Source organism: Myripristis murdjan, chromosome 9 (genome assembly GCF_902150065.1).
Source record: "Myripristis murdjan chromosome 9, fMyrMur1.1, whole genome shotgun sequence".
Lineage (NCBI taxonomy): Eukaryota > Metazoa > Chordata > Actinopteri > Holocentriformes > Holocentridae > Myripristis > Myripristis murdjan.
The window spans coordinates 32,620,761-32,636,604 of NC_043988.1; the positions used below are offsets into that span (position 1 = coordinate 32,620,761).

General features: G+C 43.0%; 2 protein-coding genes across 3 annotated transcripts in view; both read left to right on the top strand.

Annotated features, from left to right (window-relative positions):
- rasgef1ba (RasGEF domain family, member 1Ba) overlaps positions 1-15,844 on the top strand; it is a 130,349-nt gene that overhangs the window by 72,280 nt on the left and 42,225 nt on the right. The gene's annotated exons all lie outside the window — the stretch shown is intronic.
- LOC115365101 (uncharacterized) lies at positions 9,045-14,304 on the top strand. 2 transcript variants are annotated; one of them, XM_030059880.1, is made up of 3 exons: positions 9,045-9,205; positions 11,235-11,885; positions 12,500-14,304. In XM_030059880.1, exons 1-3 carry the CDS (start codon positions 9,157-9,159, stop codon positions 13,021-13,023), a joined length of 1,224 nt encoding a protein of 407 aa, XP_029915740.1. In that variant the 5' UTR covers positions 9,045-9,156; the 3' UTR covers positions 13,024-14,304. The 2 variants fall into 2 exon arrangements, with proteins under 2 accessions (XP_029915740.1, XP_029915739.1); XM_030059879.1 differs by lacking the exon at positions 9,045-9,205 and adding an exon at positions 9,260-9,480.

Here is a 15,844-nt window from a genome sequence, read left to right on the forward strand (position 1 = left end):
CTCCTGCCTGCGGGAAAAACGTCCTAAACAACGTCATTTCAGCACTTAAACATCTCATATTCTTAGGTTAGTTTATTGTATATACTTAGCCCTTCTTGTCTTTAGTGTATATATTTCGTATATTTAGTCTCTATTGTATATACTTTAAATTTTAATTTTACTTTTATTTTATGTTTTTTATTGATGATGCTGCTGTAACGTGTGAATTCCCCAGTTTGGGATCAATAAAGTATACCTATCTGTCTATCCTATCTATGTTTGATGCACTCCGACAATGAAAGGGATTCATTCACACGACTCACTTGTTCACTTGTTCCAGCCTCAGTGGAGTCTCTCTTACACTCCGCGGTGTCACGCCAACCCTGTGATGTAACCGGCGTGCTCCATCCCATCTCAGCGGCTTATGGACAGACAGTGGGCAATTTCTCAGCAGACCGTGGCTGACCTAATTTTATCATCTCCATCCGTGTAAATAATTACTTGAGGCCTTATGTAAGCATTTCCAACCTTATTTGGAAACGGGGCAACTTTGCTTTGAGGAACGTGACTTTCTGGATGAAAAAAAAAAAAAAAAAAAAAACCTTTTATGAGTCAGAAATATGTAGCAGCAGCCGAGTGTGAGGTATTTAGGTGTCTTTTATCTCTTTGTTCCAGATTTAGCTCCTCAGTTCCTGTTTGAAGGCGCTGCCCATCCAAACAAAAGGAAAGGAATTCAAGGTGGAAATGCCCATAGTGTTAGATATGTTTGCAGATGAATGTGACTCACATTAAGCGTGTGGGATGTTTTGAATATGTGTGTGTGTGTGTGACCAAAGACAGACTATTTTAGCTCAGCCCCATTGTTTTACATGACCACGCAGATAAACAACAAGGTGTAGTGTTGTCGTTATTCCCTTATGTGGCTGAACTGGAATTTCACAACGCGGCAGTGAGGACGTGTGTTTAATGGAAAAACCTACACTGCAAAAACTCAAAGTCTTACCAAGATTATTTGTCTTATTTCAAGTCAAAAATGTCTTATTACTAGTCAAAATATCTCATTACACTTAAAATAAGACATGATCACCTCAGAAGTAACTTGTTTTTAGACAATTGTCTCTTGTTTCAAGTGAAAATTTGCTTGAAACAAGTGAAAATTTGCTTGTTTCATTGGCAAAATTTGTTTCTTGTTTCTAGCTAATTTTCACTTATTTCAAGTGAATTTTCACTTTTTCCACTGGCAAATTTTGCCAATGAAACAAGCAAAATTGTCTAAAAACAATTTACTTCCGAGGTGATCATGTCTTATTTTAAGTGTAATGAGATATTTTGACTAGGAATAAGACGTTTTTGACTTGAAATAAGACAAATAATCTTGGTAAGATTTTGAGTTTTTGCAGTGTTAAACCTGTGTTTTTATCACGGCGTTGTTTCTCAGAGGCCTTCAGTCAAACCCTCAAGGTGAATTTCCGAGGCAGGTTTCCCACAGTCCGTCTTGAAGCGGCCTGTGTTGTTGAAAGCATCAGGGGTGGATGTGATGCTTTTCTCAGATGGACATCTGGAGCTCATAGGAAGCGCCGTGAAGCGCAAATGGTTCTCCATAAGTTCACTGTTGGTCAAAGTGGCCTCCTCAAATGGGTGGCTACTATAAAAATGCGACCGAATTAGAGGGCGTCCAGGCATCAGACCAAGAGTTCTGTAATTGGTTTTTCGAGCGACTGAAATAAGGCGAGCTGCTTTGAAAACAGAGGGCCTTCCAACTCCACATCACAAGTGCTCTGAAGCGCACTTCATTGACTGATAAATGGCTTGCCGCGGTTATCCCATGTGTGTTTTTGAAAGTCTGTGGTTTAGCATCCCACCCTGGCGCAGAGGCATGTGCTCTCCAGCTGCACTACAGCTATAGGGGAGCCAACGTAAAGTGCACATTTCCTCGACGGGCTGCCATAACATAAACAAGCGATGATGAGTTTATGATGATCCCCTTTGAAACGTGAGCTTTATTTTCACCCATTCATGAGAGCGTGTTGTTCAGACCTAAGCAGTACAAACATCCTCCAAAATATAGTAATTTTTTTTTTTCCAACACCAAGCACCGCACAGTGAAGACATCCAATCTGCAGAGACTGGGCATGAACAGCATATAAAGTCCTGTTTGTTGCGTATTTTTTTGGAAAAATGGCTCATGAGATGATCTTTGGAATCTGAAAAATCTATTCCCATGCTGTTAATCTTTGCAATAAATGTGTTTTTGCAGCCTCTGAGCTTTTTCCCAATCATTTATTAAGTAAAATAGCTAGATAAGGGAAATAAAAAGCATCAGTTATGCTCCCTTTACATAGAAAAATAAATATCTGTAAGCAGTAAATCCACCAAGGGGCAGCTCTGAGTTAAATGTTTTGGACGGCAACCAACATGGCGACAGTGGAGATCGTGATGGCGGTGGTCTACGAGGTCATTAAACACATCACCACGGGAAGACGGACAATTCTTTACTCTAAAATGATCCGTTTTTGAAATTTCCTCTTCATGTTTTTCGCTCATAGATCTCGGTCTCGCTTGAGCTATTTGCGGCACTGCCCTCGTGATTTCTGGTGGTGCTGCTTTCTGAACAAATATGGATGAAATAAACGCAGAAGGCTCCCTCCGTTTCCGTGTCTGTATTTAATGTTGAGTATAAATGAGCCTCCAGGTGTCAGAGTTTAGCGTTCTGCACAGCAACAAGGAGTCACAAGTCGAGTTTCCTGACGGTCACAAACTGAAAAGGTCGAGAAACACGCATTTCACGGCTGCATTGCTCCCATAATGTTTTTTTTTTTTTTTTTTTTTATGTGTGTAAATGTTGAGAACCGCCAATCTTAAACAAGGCGACCGTCTCTGGTCGTCAAGGAACATGAAGGCAGAAAGTGGAGCCGTGCAGGTGGATGGCGGCGGGCTGCAGGGATGCTGAGCCTCCACAGCAGGAAGCCTCGCTCCTCCTTCCAGCCTTTAGCTGACGTAACCGTCTCCAGCATGTCAGCCGTCCGCTCCTGGCTCTGTGCTCGCTGACCTGGTTTTATCTGCTCTACAAATCACACCAGGGAAAGATCTACAACCTGTCTCTCCACCTCTAGGACGAGGAGGAAGACAGTCACAGAGAGGAGATAGAGCAGGTTGTTATTTATGGCGGTCTTGTATTACAGCCATGACCTTTCTTTTTGTGTAGGAACTTTTTTTTTTGTAATTCGTCCAAACTCTTGGTTATTCACTAGAGCTGAAGACATTCATTGTTATTTATTCCGTTCATGAAAATGCACAGTAATGAAATTAGTACAAAAAAAATTCACATCACATATTTCAGATTGATGCTTTTCATGATTAGAAAGGAGCAGAGAGAAGAATATAATTCTTATTTTTGTCTGCCCCTTACTTGAACACAAGAAATCCTAGATGGGCCGTCGTCTCCAGTTACCTACCCTTTGCTCATCATAGACTGCACCCTTGATTACAACAACTTAAAGCAAAATAACCCATTAAGTAAAAATGTACAATCTCAAAACAAATAAAGATGGACATCCAATTAAATTTCAGAAGCATATTTCCTAATTTGTCTGTCTTTATACATTTTTTTAAACTGCACAATTTCTGTACAACCCTTTAAGTCATTCTGTTGAGAGTTCCAAAGTTTTACACCGGCAACAGAAATACATAACATAAATAACATAACATTAAAGAGACACTGGTGAAGACGGTCCTGGCTTTCTGCAACCGTAGTGCCAGCGTAAATAAGGATATTTTGAGGATCAGGTGCGTGTGTGTTGGAGCTTTATAGGCCATGCAATATTTATTATTGACCCACTGGCCTTTGAAGCGCGCTACACACACTTCTCTGCTGCAAAATGTACAGTATCAAGATCAGACACAGCTCATGTGTGTGTGTGTAGTCGAGCTCCTGGGTATCCGGTTGCTGCAGGTGAATGACCCATTTGCAGGAATTTGATGTGACTGTGACGTGAGCCGCCGGTCCGGCCGCTGACTGGCAAACCGAAGACGACGAATGACAAAACACACCCTCCTCCAACTCAAGCCACCGTGGTGTTTTGGGTCTCGTCGTACAGCGCATAGTGATTATGTTTCAAGTCTGTCAGCAGCATTTTAGGGATGGAATAATAGCCTATATATATATATATTTTGAGGTTCATAATTGTGTTTGATATCTACCAATACCAATGTAATACCAAACACGCATGTGCACATTCAGCTTTTCCGACAGGCCTGTTTAAAGATAATTAAGTGTTTTGTTAACATAATACCATGAGACCATACCGCGACCATACTTAGTGCTAATTTGAAATTTGTAGTGAAGGTACACTCAAAAAAAAGGTTGTAAAAGTGCCAAATTTTACAGTTTCACAATATCAGCAGCAAAAAACAAAAACAAAAAAACAAACAAAAAAACCTTTTGGACCAACATTAGTTTTGCTTTTTTTGAAGGAAGACTCCAGCATTTTGAGTGAAATTTCCTTTTTCTGACTTACCCAGACTGAGACAAGCTTCTTTTTTTTTTTTCATTCATTCGTGATGTGTTTAATGACCTCACAGAACCACATTTATTATTATGATTATTATTATTACTTTAACTCCAAGACGTGTACTTCAAATCCAGACAGCTCCGGAGTTGCATTTGCACTTTGATGAAGCCAGGCTAACGACTCCCATAGACCTCAAGTCTTTATGCTAAGCTAACACAAAATGCTACCCACAGGAACCGAACCAGTGGACGTTCAGAGGTAAAAATGGTACTGATCATCTCGTCTCAGTCTGGGGACGTCCTTCTGTCCTGCCTGCTCACTCTGAGCAAGCTGCTGCAGATGAGAGAGTTATGCAAAATACCAAAACACGCAGAATCTGATGTCATTTGTAACCATGGCATCGTGCGCCAGTGCTTCACGTTCACTGATGATGGCAACATCTGTCTGCACATGAGCGCTCTTGCATAATATGATGCCAGTTGCTGTTGTTAGTGATGTAATTAGTAAAGAGGCATCAAGCTCGCGATCCCCTGTCAGTCTGTCTGTGTCTGTCTGTCTGTATTGGGCTCCGTTTGCTTTTGTGTGTGTGTGTGTGTGTGTGTGTCTGGTTGCGACCGTGTGAAAGAGTGTGTGATGTTCCTGAGCGGGCCAGTGGGGAACAGCCCAGAGGAGTGTGTGAGTAATGAGATGAATGTCCAGTCAACTGTCTCGGCTCCCCTCTTCCTCTGTAATTACCTGCGCTGTGGCGGCTTCATCACCCCGTGTGTGATTGTGCATGTGTGTGTGTGTGTGTGTGTGTGTTTGTGTGTGTGCATGCTTGCAAATCAACCGCCGCTGCTGTGCTTTGTGAGATGGAGAATAGCTTATATCCCAGCATGCAGTTCCAGTGCCTAGTTATTCCCTTACAAAATCAGAGCGGAAAACTTAAGGGCGGAAGAAGTCGGACTTTTCCGGCGTCTCAGTGCAAAACGGCCGTAACATCTCTGCAAGGGGCTGATGGGATTTTTCATAAGCACCTCATGACCTGATGATTACCGGCACCACCAACAACTGCTCTGACCAGAATCATCTATCCTCCATATCGCTCACGGCGTGATCGCCCTGTACGTCTCTGGGCACGGAATAACAATCCTAATAATAATAATAACGACAATGAAAACTTCACTCTTCAAAAGGGCTCCTCACAAGTTTGAAGACGCAAATGTCGACCAAAAAATGAAGACAAAGTAAAAAGGAAAAAGGAAAAGTAAGACCCAAAAGTGGCTCATTCGCCGCACGTGAACACACCAGGCAGGGGAGTGAGTATGAGATGTGGTGGCGTAGTGATACAGCAGTGGCAGTTCTGGGAAAGAAAGTAGTTCCGCCAGTTTGGAGGTAAGGGGGAGCTGGAAAAGTAAGTCGATAAGGGATCCCAAACGAATATTTTCAGATCATATTGGTGTTGTTTTGCTGGTCGAGATCCACTTGATTCATTTTGGAGGAGAACACGGCACAGGGAAGGAGCTGATGGGTCCAAACTGGAGGCTCGATTACACTTAGGAAGCAGAAAACTATCATTTCAAGTAAAAAAAAACAAACAAACAAACAAGAAAACCTCTATTTCCTCATCAAAATCCTAGAATTGCCTCTTATGCCCCATATCGTCGCAGCAGTGTGACTCTGACTCTTCTACTCTTAATGCTGCTGGTCTTTAATGGTTAATATCAGTGTTTTTTTGTTTTTTTTTACTGTTTATATGAACAGTTGGACATATCACAACTTGTTTTCCTCCCTCAAATAAGGTCATCCGTCGCCATTTATCTTCACACAGTATAACAAACAACTTCCAGAGAGCGAGATAATCCCTCACAGTAAACACGATGGAGTTCGAACAGAGTTTTATCCGCATTTCAGTCAGGAATTTTCATAGCAGTCATGTTATTGTGTGCCTGCAGTCCATCACCTGACAGCTGAAATAATCCCATAAAAAACATGCCTGTTCCTTTACATTAGGCCTCTTCAAGCTACCTTTGACACCATAAAGTGTAATTTAGAAATGACGAAGGACGGTTAAATTATTTTTTTAATGCATGTGGCATGAAAAATGAAAAATCAGACAAAACTAAAGGCTCTAAATGACACTGGCTTTCTCCCATTAACCTCATTCTACTGTAAGTCAGTCTGTAACAGAGCATCTGCTAAATGCTCTAAATGTAAATGTGTGCGTTTAGATTTGCAGCGGAGCGGACCGAAACGGCATCAGCAGCTCCGCGGCGCTCCTCCACTAATTGCCGTGTTTGTGGATGAAAGGCCGAGGAAGTGAAGCGGCGAAACAGGAGGAGGGACGCCGGGGCGTAATGCTCCGCGCAGACGGCCGGGGAACGCACTAAATGACCCATTAGCACCTCGCTCTCTCCTTCTGAAGCCGCTTCCTCCGGCTGCCCCCCTCTGTTATGCAAAGACGACTTGAGTTTGTGATCTCTGAGTGTTTCACATATGAACCTACTCTTCCTTCACGACCATTAACCCTGTGCTGGTCATTTTAAACCTAGACTAAAATAGTGTGTTAAGGCGGTAGATGAGTGTCTGGTCTGCATTATATACAAGATCCTGATACATTTGTTCCTGCATCTAGTGCTCTTTGGAAATTTCTTGTGTTGTTCATATGATTTGGATTCTGTTTTCAAATCATAATTTAGACCCGTACAACTCCTAAACAGGGGCATTGTTTCAGCAAAAGCCAAGGTGTGGCAACGTGACATGACGTCGTAGAAATTCCTGAAAAATATGAACTTACCTAAAACTTCAATTAAAAGCAGAGTCCCAGCTAAACACAGAGTCCCTTTTACTGGCTGGTTATAGACATGTTTTGACAAATAAAGGCCAGTTTCAATTAGAGGCCGGGTCTGAATTAATTGTTTTTGTAGTTACTATGTATGTAGCTTAGTTTTTCCTTTGATCATAAAGCCAATCAACGGATATGTTATTTGGTAGCCTGATTTTATACACATAATATTCATACTTACTGATTAAAATAAACTATTGATAGTATTTCCTGCCTGTGCTGAGGAAAGGTTTTGTGCAAAGGGAATTAAAGGCAGGTCTGTCTCAAATATAGGCCGGGTGCATTTAGTCATTAAAGCAAATAAAATCCCGGGCTGTTAATTTAAATTTTAAGGTATTTACTGCATCGTTCAGTCTTTGCCATTTACCTACTGTTCTAGTGAGAAGTGTTTTAACAGACATACAGCTCTCTCTCACATTCACAAGGCCTAATGTTAGCATGTGATGTGCCACTTAGAGCAGTGAAAACGGCTTTCATCACATTTATTTTGGCGCGTGTTCCAGCAGCATGGACAGAGAGGGCAGGTCTAATTATCATTAGGCAGAGAAAATCAAGAAACGCTTTGAATTAAATGCTAATTTCTAGTTGGTAACCAAAGGGTGTTCAAGAGTCAGTAAGACAAAAGGCAAATGTGGCTGAAAATAAGCAAATTTATTGTTGATTCAACCGCACACCACGTCCAAATACAGTCAACAAAATATTCCTACAGGGACTAATAATGCTGTGTCTTTGGACTTTGTTGTGCTTTATGATATATATTTTTCAATATGTTGTGGAGTTTTCTTATCAGGACTCCATCATCATCATCCATCACAAACTGAGCTGTGTTCATATCAAACGATCAACAGGAAGCGTCACATCAACATCAACAACAACAAAAAGCTGATTACTGTGTTTTGTCAATCGCAACACATGATAGGATTTCTTCATATGTTCACATTTAATATGGAACACGGATAAAATGTGATGTTGTAGGACCTAACCCTAACCCTAACCCTAACCTGTCCCAGTGCAGATGCTGAGTAGTTGAAAAGCAAAAAAGTAAGAGCACATATCAGAGAGAAAGAAAAAAAAAAAATAGAATGAGAAGTTAGAATATATCCATGTAAATATTTCATTCAGTGTGTCACAGGTTAAATGTAAAATATGAATGGAGAGGATGGAGAAAATATGGATTACAGCGTCTTTATTACCAGGAGCAGGAGTTACAGAGACAAAGCAGTGATAACTACAGAATCTATATAATTATGCTTATTCCACCATCACTCATGTTTCCATTCACTTCTCATTTCTTTCTTTGCATTTCACTGGAAAGCTGCAGCATCGCGTGTGTTCCTGCTTCCAGCCGAGTCTTTTTACTCCCTTCTCAAAACGTACAGAGCCAGTCCTGATTTTAACTGAGCTTTGAACTGTCCTGGAACTTTCTTTTTTTATTATTATTATTTTATTGATTTATTGATTTATTTGCTGCCTTCCTGAAGCACTTTTTTGATGATGATTTTGAAAAGTGCTCTATAATTAAAGATTATTATTGTTATTTATTATTATTATTATTATTATTATTATTATTATTATTATTATCATCATTGTCATTATCATTATTATTATTGTTGTTGTTGTTGTTGTTGTTATTGTTATTATTATTATTATTATTATTATTGTTTACGTTATTTCTCCAGCAAACGACTCGGTCTGCTTACGTCACGCGCCAAACTCCGAAACCAACCCGGAAGAAGGACGTGTGTGTGTGTGTGTGTGTGTGTGTGTGTGTGTGTGTGTGTGTGTGTGTGTGTGTGTGTGTGTGTGTGTGTGGATTGTTTACATTCGCTGCAGGCAGCCAAAATGAATCCTCCGATGATCAACTCCACCAACTCCGTCTCCACGTCGAAAAGTAAGAGCGCGCGGCGGGGGGGAAACACGCCGGCGGACGGGCTCTCGTGCTCACTTTGACTCGCACGAGCCCTTAGCATTCAGCTAGCCGCGTAGCTTAGCTTAGCTTAGCGTAGCGGCTAGCGTTAGCCGTGCTAGCACCGTCACTGTTTGCTAGTGAGCGCGGCGGAGCTGCGACCCTTTACATTTAAATACCGATAAACTCTCAGAGTAAAATGTGCTGTTTCCACCCTGCCTGCATGAGCCGTCTGGATCCAGCTGAGTGTCACCGAGCCAGTGAGTCTGTAGCTGAGTTAGCTCGCCGGCTAACCCTCAACTTTTCTGTCAGCTGGCCGCCGTCAGCTGTTAGCCTGCTAGCGGCTAGTCAGTTAGCAAGCTGAGTGTGAACATCACACAGTGTATAGTGCCTGTTATGTGTCAGATTATTAGTACAATGCACTCTAATGTTATGTTATTGTGGATGATTTGCCTTAAAGTCTCACTGCAGTAAAATGACCGGCAGGGTTTCACTCTAATAGCCTCAATGTCCATAATGTCCCTGCATAGCTGTGATAGATAGATAGATACACTACTCACAAAAAGTTAGGGATATTTGGCTTTTGGGTGAAATTTATGGAAAATGTCAAAAGTTCACGCTACAGTGATATTATATCATGAAAGTAGGGCATTTAAGTAGAAGCATACACTGGTGATTTCCTCATCTCAAACCATTTATTGAAACAAAAGCCAACAACAGTGGTGGATATACCACAACAAAAAATGTCAGTGTCAATAACTTGTCATGTGCCCTTGAGCATCAATTACAGCTTGACAGCAACGTCTCATGCTGTTCACAAGTCGACTTATTGTCTGCTGAGGCATGGCATCCCACTCTTCTTGAAGGGCGGCCCTCAGGACATTGAGGTTCTGGGGTACAGAGCTCCGAGCCTCTACACGGCGACTCAGCTGATCCCATAGGTTTTCTATGGGATTCAGGTCTGGAGAAAGTGCAGGCCACTCCATTTGAGGTACCCCAGTCTCCAGCAGCCGTTCCCTAATGATACGACCTCGATGAGCTGGAGCATCAAACACCTGATGTGAATTTTGCCGTTAAACTCCTTGTTAGAGAACAGCAACTTGTGCAAAAAGTACTGAAACATTGAACAGTTGGACATGTGCATTCAAAAGTTTACAGAAGGTCACATTAAGTTCACCTGTAAAGGTTAGAATGCATTTTGGGTTCATCCTGAAATTTCACCCGAAGGCCGAATATCCCTAACTTTTTGTGAGTAGTGTAGATAGATAGATACTTTATTCATCCCGAAGGAAATTCACAGTTTTTCAGCAGTATCCACGGATTAGAGATTAAATAAATGAAAAATAAAGAATAAGATCTAAGTACAACCCAGTGTGCAAAAAGCAATGTGCAATGTGCAAAAACGATGCTTATGACACTGAAATAGAAGCTGTGTTGAACAGAGCTGTACAACCCAGCTATCTTCTTAAACATTTACTGTTTTACACCATAAGACCCTGGATCGCTGGTTGTCAGTGGTGTCACTGTGGCCCACAACTATGCAGGGTTTCATTATGAAAACAGCACAGCAGCTGATCTCACTGCTTTCCTGTTGCTGATCAGTGTATCGGTGATTGAGTGGAGTGGAAACCTGCAGATTTAGGGTTTATATTGTCACATGATTGATAATTGATCAGTAAAATAGAGCAGTAGTTTGATTTTGGTGTTACGTCACTCCATAGATGTAAATATAGCTAGAAAATCCATAGGGATGCCTAGTTGTTATTTATAGTTTTCAGTCTGCCTGCTGTGCTAACCCAATTATGCTCAGTTACATATGCAGTTATATAACCCTTCACCGAGTTATATGCAACATAAATGCTCTTAGATGAGGGTCATTAGGATAAAAAAATCTCGTGAAATTGGGTTTGAGGGTTGTTGACATGAACTTGTTTGGGAACCTCTTGTACAGTTAGATCACACTCTCTCCGCTGTGAAAGGCTTCATTGTGTTTGACTGTTGTCCTGACGTGCAGGGAAACGAGAGGCCGAGCGCTCCGTCAACTGGACGGTGGAGGAGACCCAGGTGCTGCTGTGCGCCTGGAGCGACGAGCGCATCCAGAAGAGTTTGGCGGAAAACCTGCGGAACCGGCACGTCTTCAAGCACCTCTCGGCCCGCATGAGCGAACTGGGCTTCTCCCGCAGTCCGCACCAGTGCCGGCTCCGGGTCAAGACGCTCAAGGCCAACTACGTGAGGGCCAAACTGCAGAAGAGCGTCGACAGCTCGCAGCCGTGCACTTTTAAATACTTTGCGGAGATGGACGCTGTGCTGGGGAGGAGGTCGGCGGAAGGAGGAGGAGGGCCCCGCTTTGGCTCCTCAGAGGGGACGGTGGCACGTCATCTGGGCTCCATTGACAGGACGGGAAGTATCCGGCCCGATTTGAGCTCTAATACGGAGATGGGGTGTCACCGATTCAGCGCCTTGGAGCGGACCGGGAGGCAGCACATGAGCTCTTTGGAGGAAAAAGGCGGTCGCCAGTCGTGGCAGCTCGACTCAGAGGTGAAGGTGGAGGAGGACCGAGAGGAATCGACTGATGAGTTTGAATTCAGCGACACGGGATTCCCACAGCCCAGAGACAGACGCCATGATGTTTTTCTAGAGTCGTCCATCCATCATGAACCCACTGGTATGCTCTTATTATGTACACATAGCATTAAAAAAAAAAAATAACAAAGTATTTATGAAGCTGTAAGCAACAAATATTTGTATTTTTACTTGACAAATGACTAAAGCGATTATCTATTATCAAAACCTATTGTAATATGTAATCAATTGATTTTCTGTTGATTGACTTATCAGTTAATTGGCTAATCGATTCAGCACCACATACATGATCATGGTCCGAAATGGCTGGAAAAGGTTTTCTTGCTTGATTATGTTGCGTTTGACGATGAATTACAAATTGATTTATTATAAGTGAGTGAGTCAGAGAAGTTCAAATTAACACATGATACCTGATTCCATACACAAAATAATATTGAACACCTTAGGCTATTAAAATGGGATATTTATTAATGATGATTTTACCCAGAATCAGAATATGTTTTTTTGGCAAAGGGGAAAAAATCTGCCTTTTTATTATTGAAAATTGCATTTATCAATATCAGTGCTGTTTTCTCATTGAGTCGTGATTCTGTTCACCACTGCCCGACTCGACTATAACCTTTTAATCAGACCGTATACTGTATACTTAAGCTTTTCCTGTCATTAGTGGTAATCCCATGCTGTTCTGTATCGTAGGCACACCAGTGGAAAACAACCTCAGCACTCCCTCCCCGCTTGTGCTCGCACCTCCCCCTCCTCCTCCTCCTCTTCTTCCTCAGCCCGGTGCCTCCCCTCTCCCTGTGCCTCCAGACCCGTCCTGCCCGGGCGCCGTCCCCACCTCGGGCCACCCTCACCCCGAGTCTTCCTGCCTGGAGCCTGTCCTCAAGCACCTGTCGGAGTGCTTCCAGCGGCTGGTGTCGGAGACGCGGGGCCTGCTGGTGCAGCTGGAGGGCCAGAGGCAGGAGCAGGCCCGCTGGCACCAGGAGCTCCTGGCCCGCTGGCTGGAGAGGGAGGAGCGCAGGCAGAGGGAGATGGCCGACAGGGAGGAGCGCAGGGAGAAAGCCCGCATGGAGCATGAAATCAGGGTCTTGGAGCTCCTCACTAGTCTGGCCCAGCAGAGGACGGTGGGCGGAGAACAGCAGAGGAGCTGCGGAGGCAGCCGGACTGCAGCAGAGGCAGTGAGCGCTCCAAATCACACCACCACCAAAGATGGAAATTAGATGTGTTCACATCGAACATGTTTGGAGAGGTTTATTCAACGCTGGAGAGTCTTAATCCTTTAGTTGAGTTCATTTGGCCGGATGACAGCAATGCCATTCGAACTAAGATGGAACAAATTAACCAAATAACCGTGCCAAGACAGCAGAAAACACAGCCTGCAGCTCAGGCCTGGGACAAACCAGTCTGACTTCAGAGAACTGGCACTGAAGATCGCTTTGTGTCGCCTCATGTCTCCTGCTAAAAGCTGTCCGTCAACACACCGCACAGACTCCAGCTAGCCGTCGACATGCAGCACGTTCTGCGCCTGCTGAGAGGAAATCACTCCCCGTACTGGAAGGGCGCATCCGTCTCAACAAAGTCCACCAGAAAGATAAAGAAACAGTGTTGGCCCTTCATCATGCAGCTGCTCTGGTGGTTATCAGCCTGAAGGGGGTTTATTTACCACAACTAGCTCTCTCTGGTTAGCAAACTTGCTGGCGAGTTAGGACAATATCACCACAACTAGATTTCAGTTCTCACCAGAGAGCTCAGAAGGAGACCTCGACGTCTGAAGGTGCGGGACAGTGAGGCAAGAGCCAAGGCCCAGCTGACGGGTTGGTGTGTCAGGGCGCTGAGGAATGTGAATGTAATCCAGACTACAGGAAACAACCCCGAAATGTAAGGTTTTATGGCTGCAGGGTGAAGGATGTGACACCTGATAGGCAGCAGTACCTCACGCTTTGAAAGCCTAGCATAACAAAAGTAAGTCTGGACTGACACTCACATTCAGCTATTTCTTCTTTTGTTCTTAAGCGGTATGAACATTAGAAGAAGGGGAGAAATAGCAAAGAGTCCACACCTGGCAGCATGACAGGTGACCAAACCTCAGCCCGGTAAACAAGGTATTGTGACACACTGGACTGATTTCAGTTCCACTTTACAAAGCAAGATGTCGGAAAATAAACCCCATACACTGTGGTTTGGACCAAAGAGAAAAAAAAAAAAACGGTGTGATGCATCCTTAGTCTGATGGTTTCTAAATGGGCAAAGACGCTGCTGGTATGAAAACCAATGGGCCTCAGTGACAGACACAAACCAAACACCCATAGTTTGGTGCAAGTTGACGCAGACTTTATTTATGACATGAGTACTTACGACTTTGTATGCTCACATCGGCTTGTCCAGGTGAATTTCCCCCCGTCGTCTTGGTCAGGGAATTTCCAAAGCTTAAATTAAAAACTCTAATGGAACTGTTTCATGCACTTTTATGTGAATAAAAATGTCTGTTTTTATGTTTTCAATCTATGGTTTCTCTTTTCTTCCGGGGTCGTTTGGAACGGGGTGTGATAGCAGCGTGGTTTTATTAGCACCGATGGAAAAGCGTTAATACATAATGAGTCCTGCTGATATTGACGCGGAGCCTCAGCTCGTGCCTTGATGTCCATAGCACCTCTGTTAATGCACCACTGTTACCGTGTGGCTGTGAAATGGGAGTACTGCTGTTAGGACTCGCACCTAATCACGCCAAAAAGTTCTAATGTTAGAAAATTTACAGCTTTAATCTCGGAAATCCAGAAGTTTTTCTCTCCTAGTGCCCACCCTTGGCTCCATTTTTTTTTTTTTTTTGGCCCTAATACACCGTCGCACAAGATCACAGCCATGATCATGACATTTCCAACTTTTACTTGGGCTTAGATGTCATGTTTGTGTACGAGAGCTTCATTGCAAATGGCAAAACATGTTTAAAGCTATGCGGTTTAAAAGAGGGCACCTCACCTTTTTATGATGTGGTAAAGAATAAGAATGAACTTAGTGGGAGTTCAGGACAACTCTTTTACCCCATCATAGCTCAAAATATAAGAGCATTTCACTGCGTTGTTTATGTTTTTGCGAACATTTGACCTCAAAACATCAGATTTCACACAGGCGTTTAAAAATGTTACATTAATTCTTTGGGTTATTAGCCTTGGCGTGAACCTGAGGGCTTCAGCATTAGTAAACAAAGTGGTGTGCCCTCCCACTGGAGACTGCACAGTCATGCCTGTAACGTGTTCACAACAGCAGCTGATCTCCCCTGGAAGACAACGTGTTAGTGAAGCTGTAAACACAAGCCAGCGCTCAGACAACGTGCCGGTTTTCACAGAGCCATAAGCCCAAGCCCGTCACACACCGGTGCAGCCACTGGGAGTCAAACCCCTGACCACGGTGCGCTGTGTGCAAGGCAGTGACTTTTTTTTTTTTTTTTTAGTTAATTCAACAGAGAGCAGGTATACATTTGAAAGCAGCCTCTATACAGTCAATAGCAGGGACATCTGCTCATCAACAAAATAATGAAAAAAAAAAAAAAAAAACTAACTAAGGTTGGGCCACAACAATTATTACGTTTATAACTAAACATATAGACAAACATATATAAAAAAAAAAGAAAAGAAAGAAAAATACCTGCACTTTCACATTTTTTTTTAAAGGAAAAAAAAAAGGCAGTGACTTGACAAAAAAAAAAAAAAATCTTGACTCTGTGAAAGCTGATGGAGCACAAGTTCTCTTTTTCTCAGGAGAGCTCGCAGTTCCCACTCACAACAAAGCTGCAGGCCGCTGCCGCCCCACGCTGACACCTGAATCGACAAAACTAGAAATCTGACATTTCACTAACGGCCGCCCTGAAGGTGTGAAGTGTGAACTACCTGAAATGGGAAAAGCCCCACTTCCTTCAGCTATTCAAATGCTGAAACCGACCTGTAATCAACACTGGTCAGACTGATACAGTGACGTGGTGTCAGCCTCCATTTAGAAACACAGGGGCAGGCCTGCTTTGTTAGATCAGATGCACTTTTTAAACTT

Bases quoted from the DNA above. Each gene is read 5' to 3' on its own strand.
- LOC115365101 (XM_030059879.1), top strand. From the start codon at position 9,420: ATGTGCTGTTTCCACCCTGCCTGCATGAGCCGTCTGGATCCAGCTGAG. The intron at 9,481-11,234 runs GTGAGTCTGTAG...CCTGACGTGCAG, and splicing joins AGCTGAGTGTCACCGAGCCA to GGAAACGAGAGGCCGAGCGC. The intron at 11,886-12,499 runs GTATGCTCTTAT...TCTGTATCGTAG, and splicing joins CATCCATCATGAACCCACTG to GCACACCAGTGGAAAACAAC.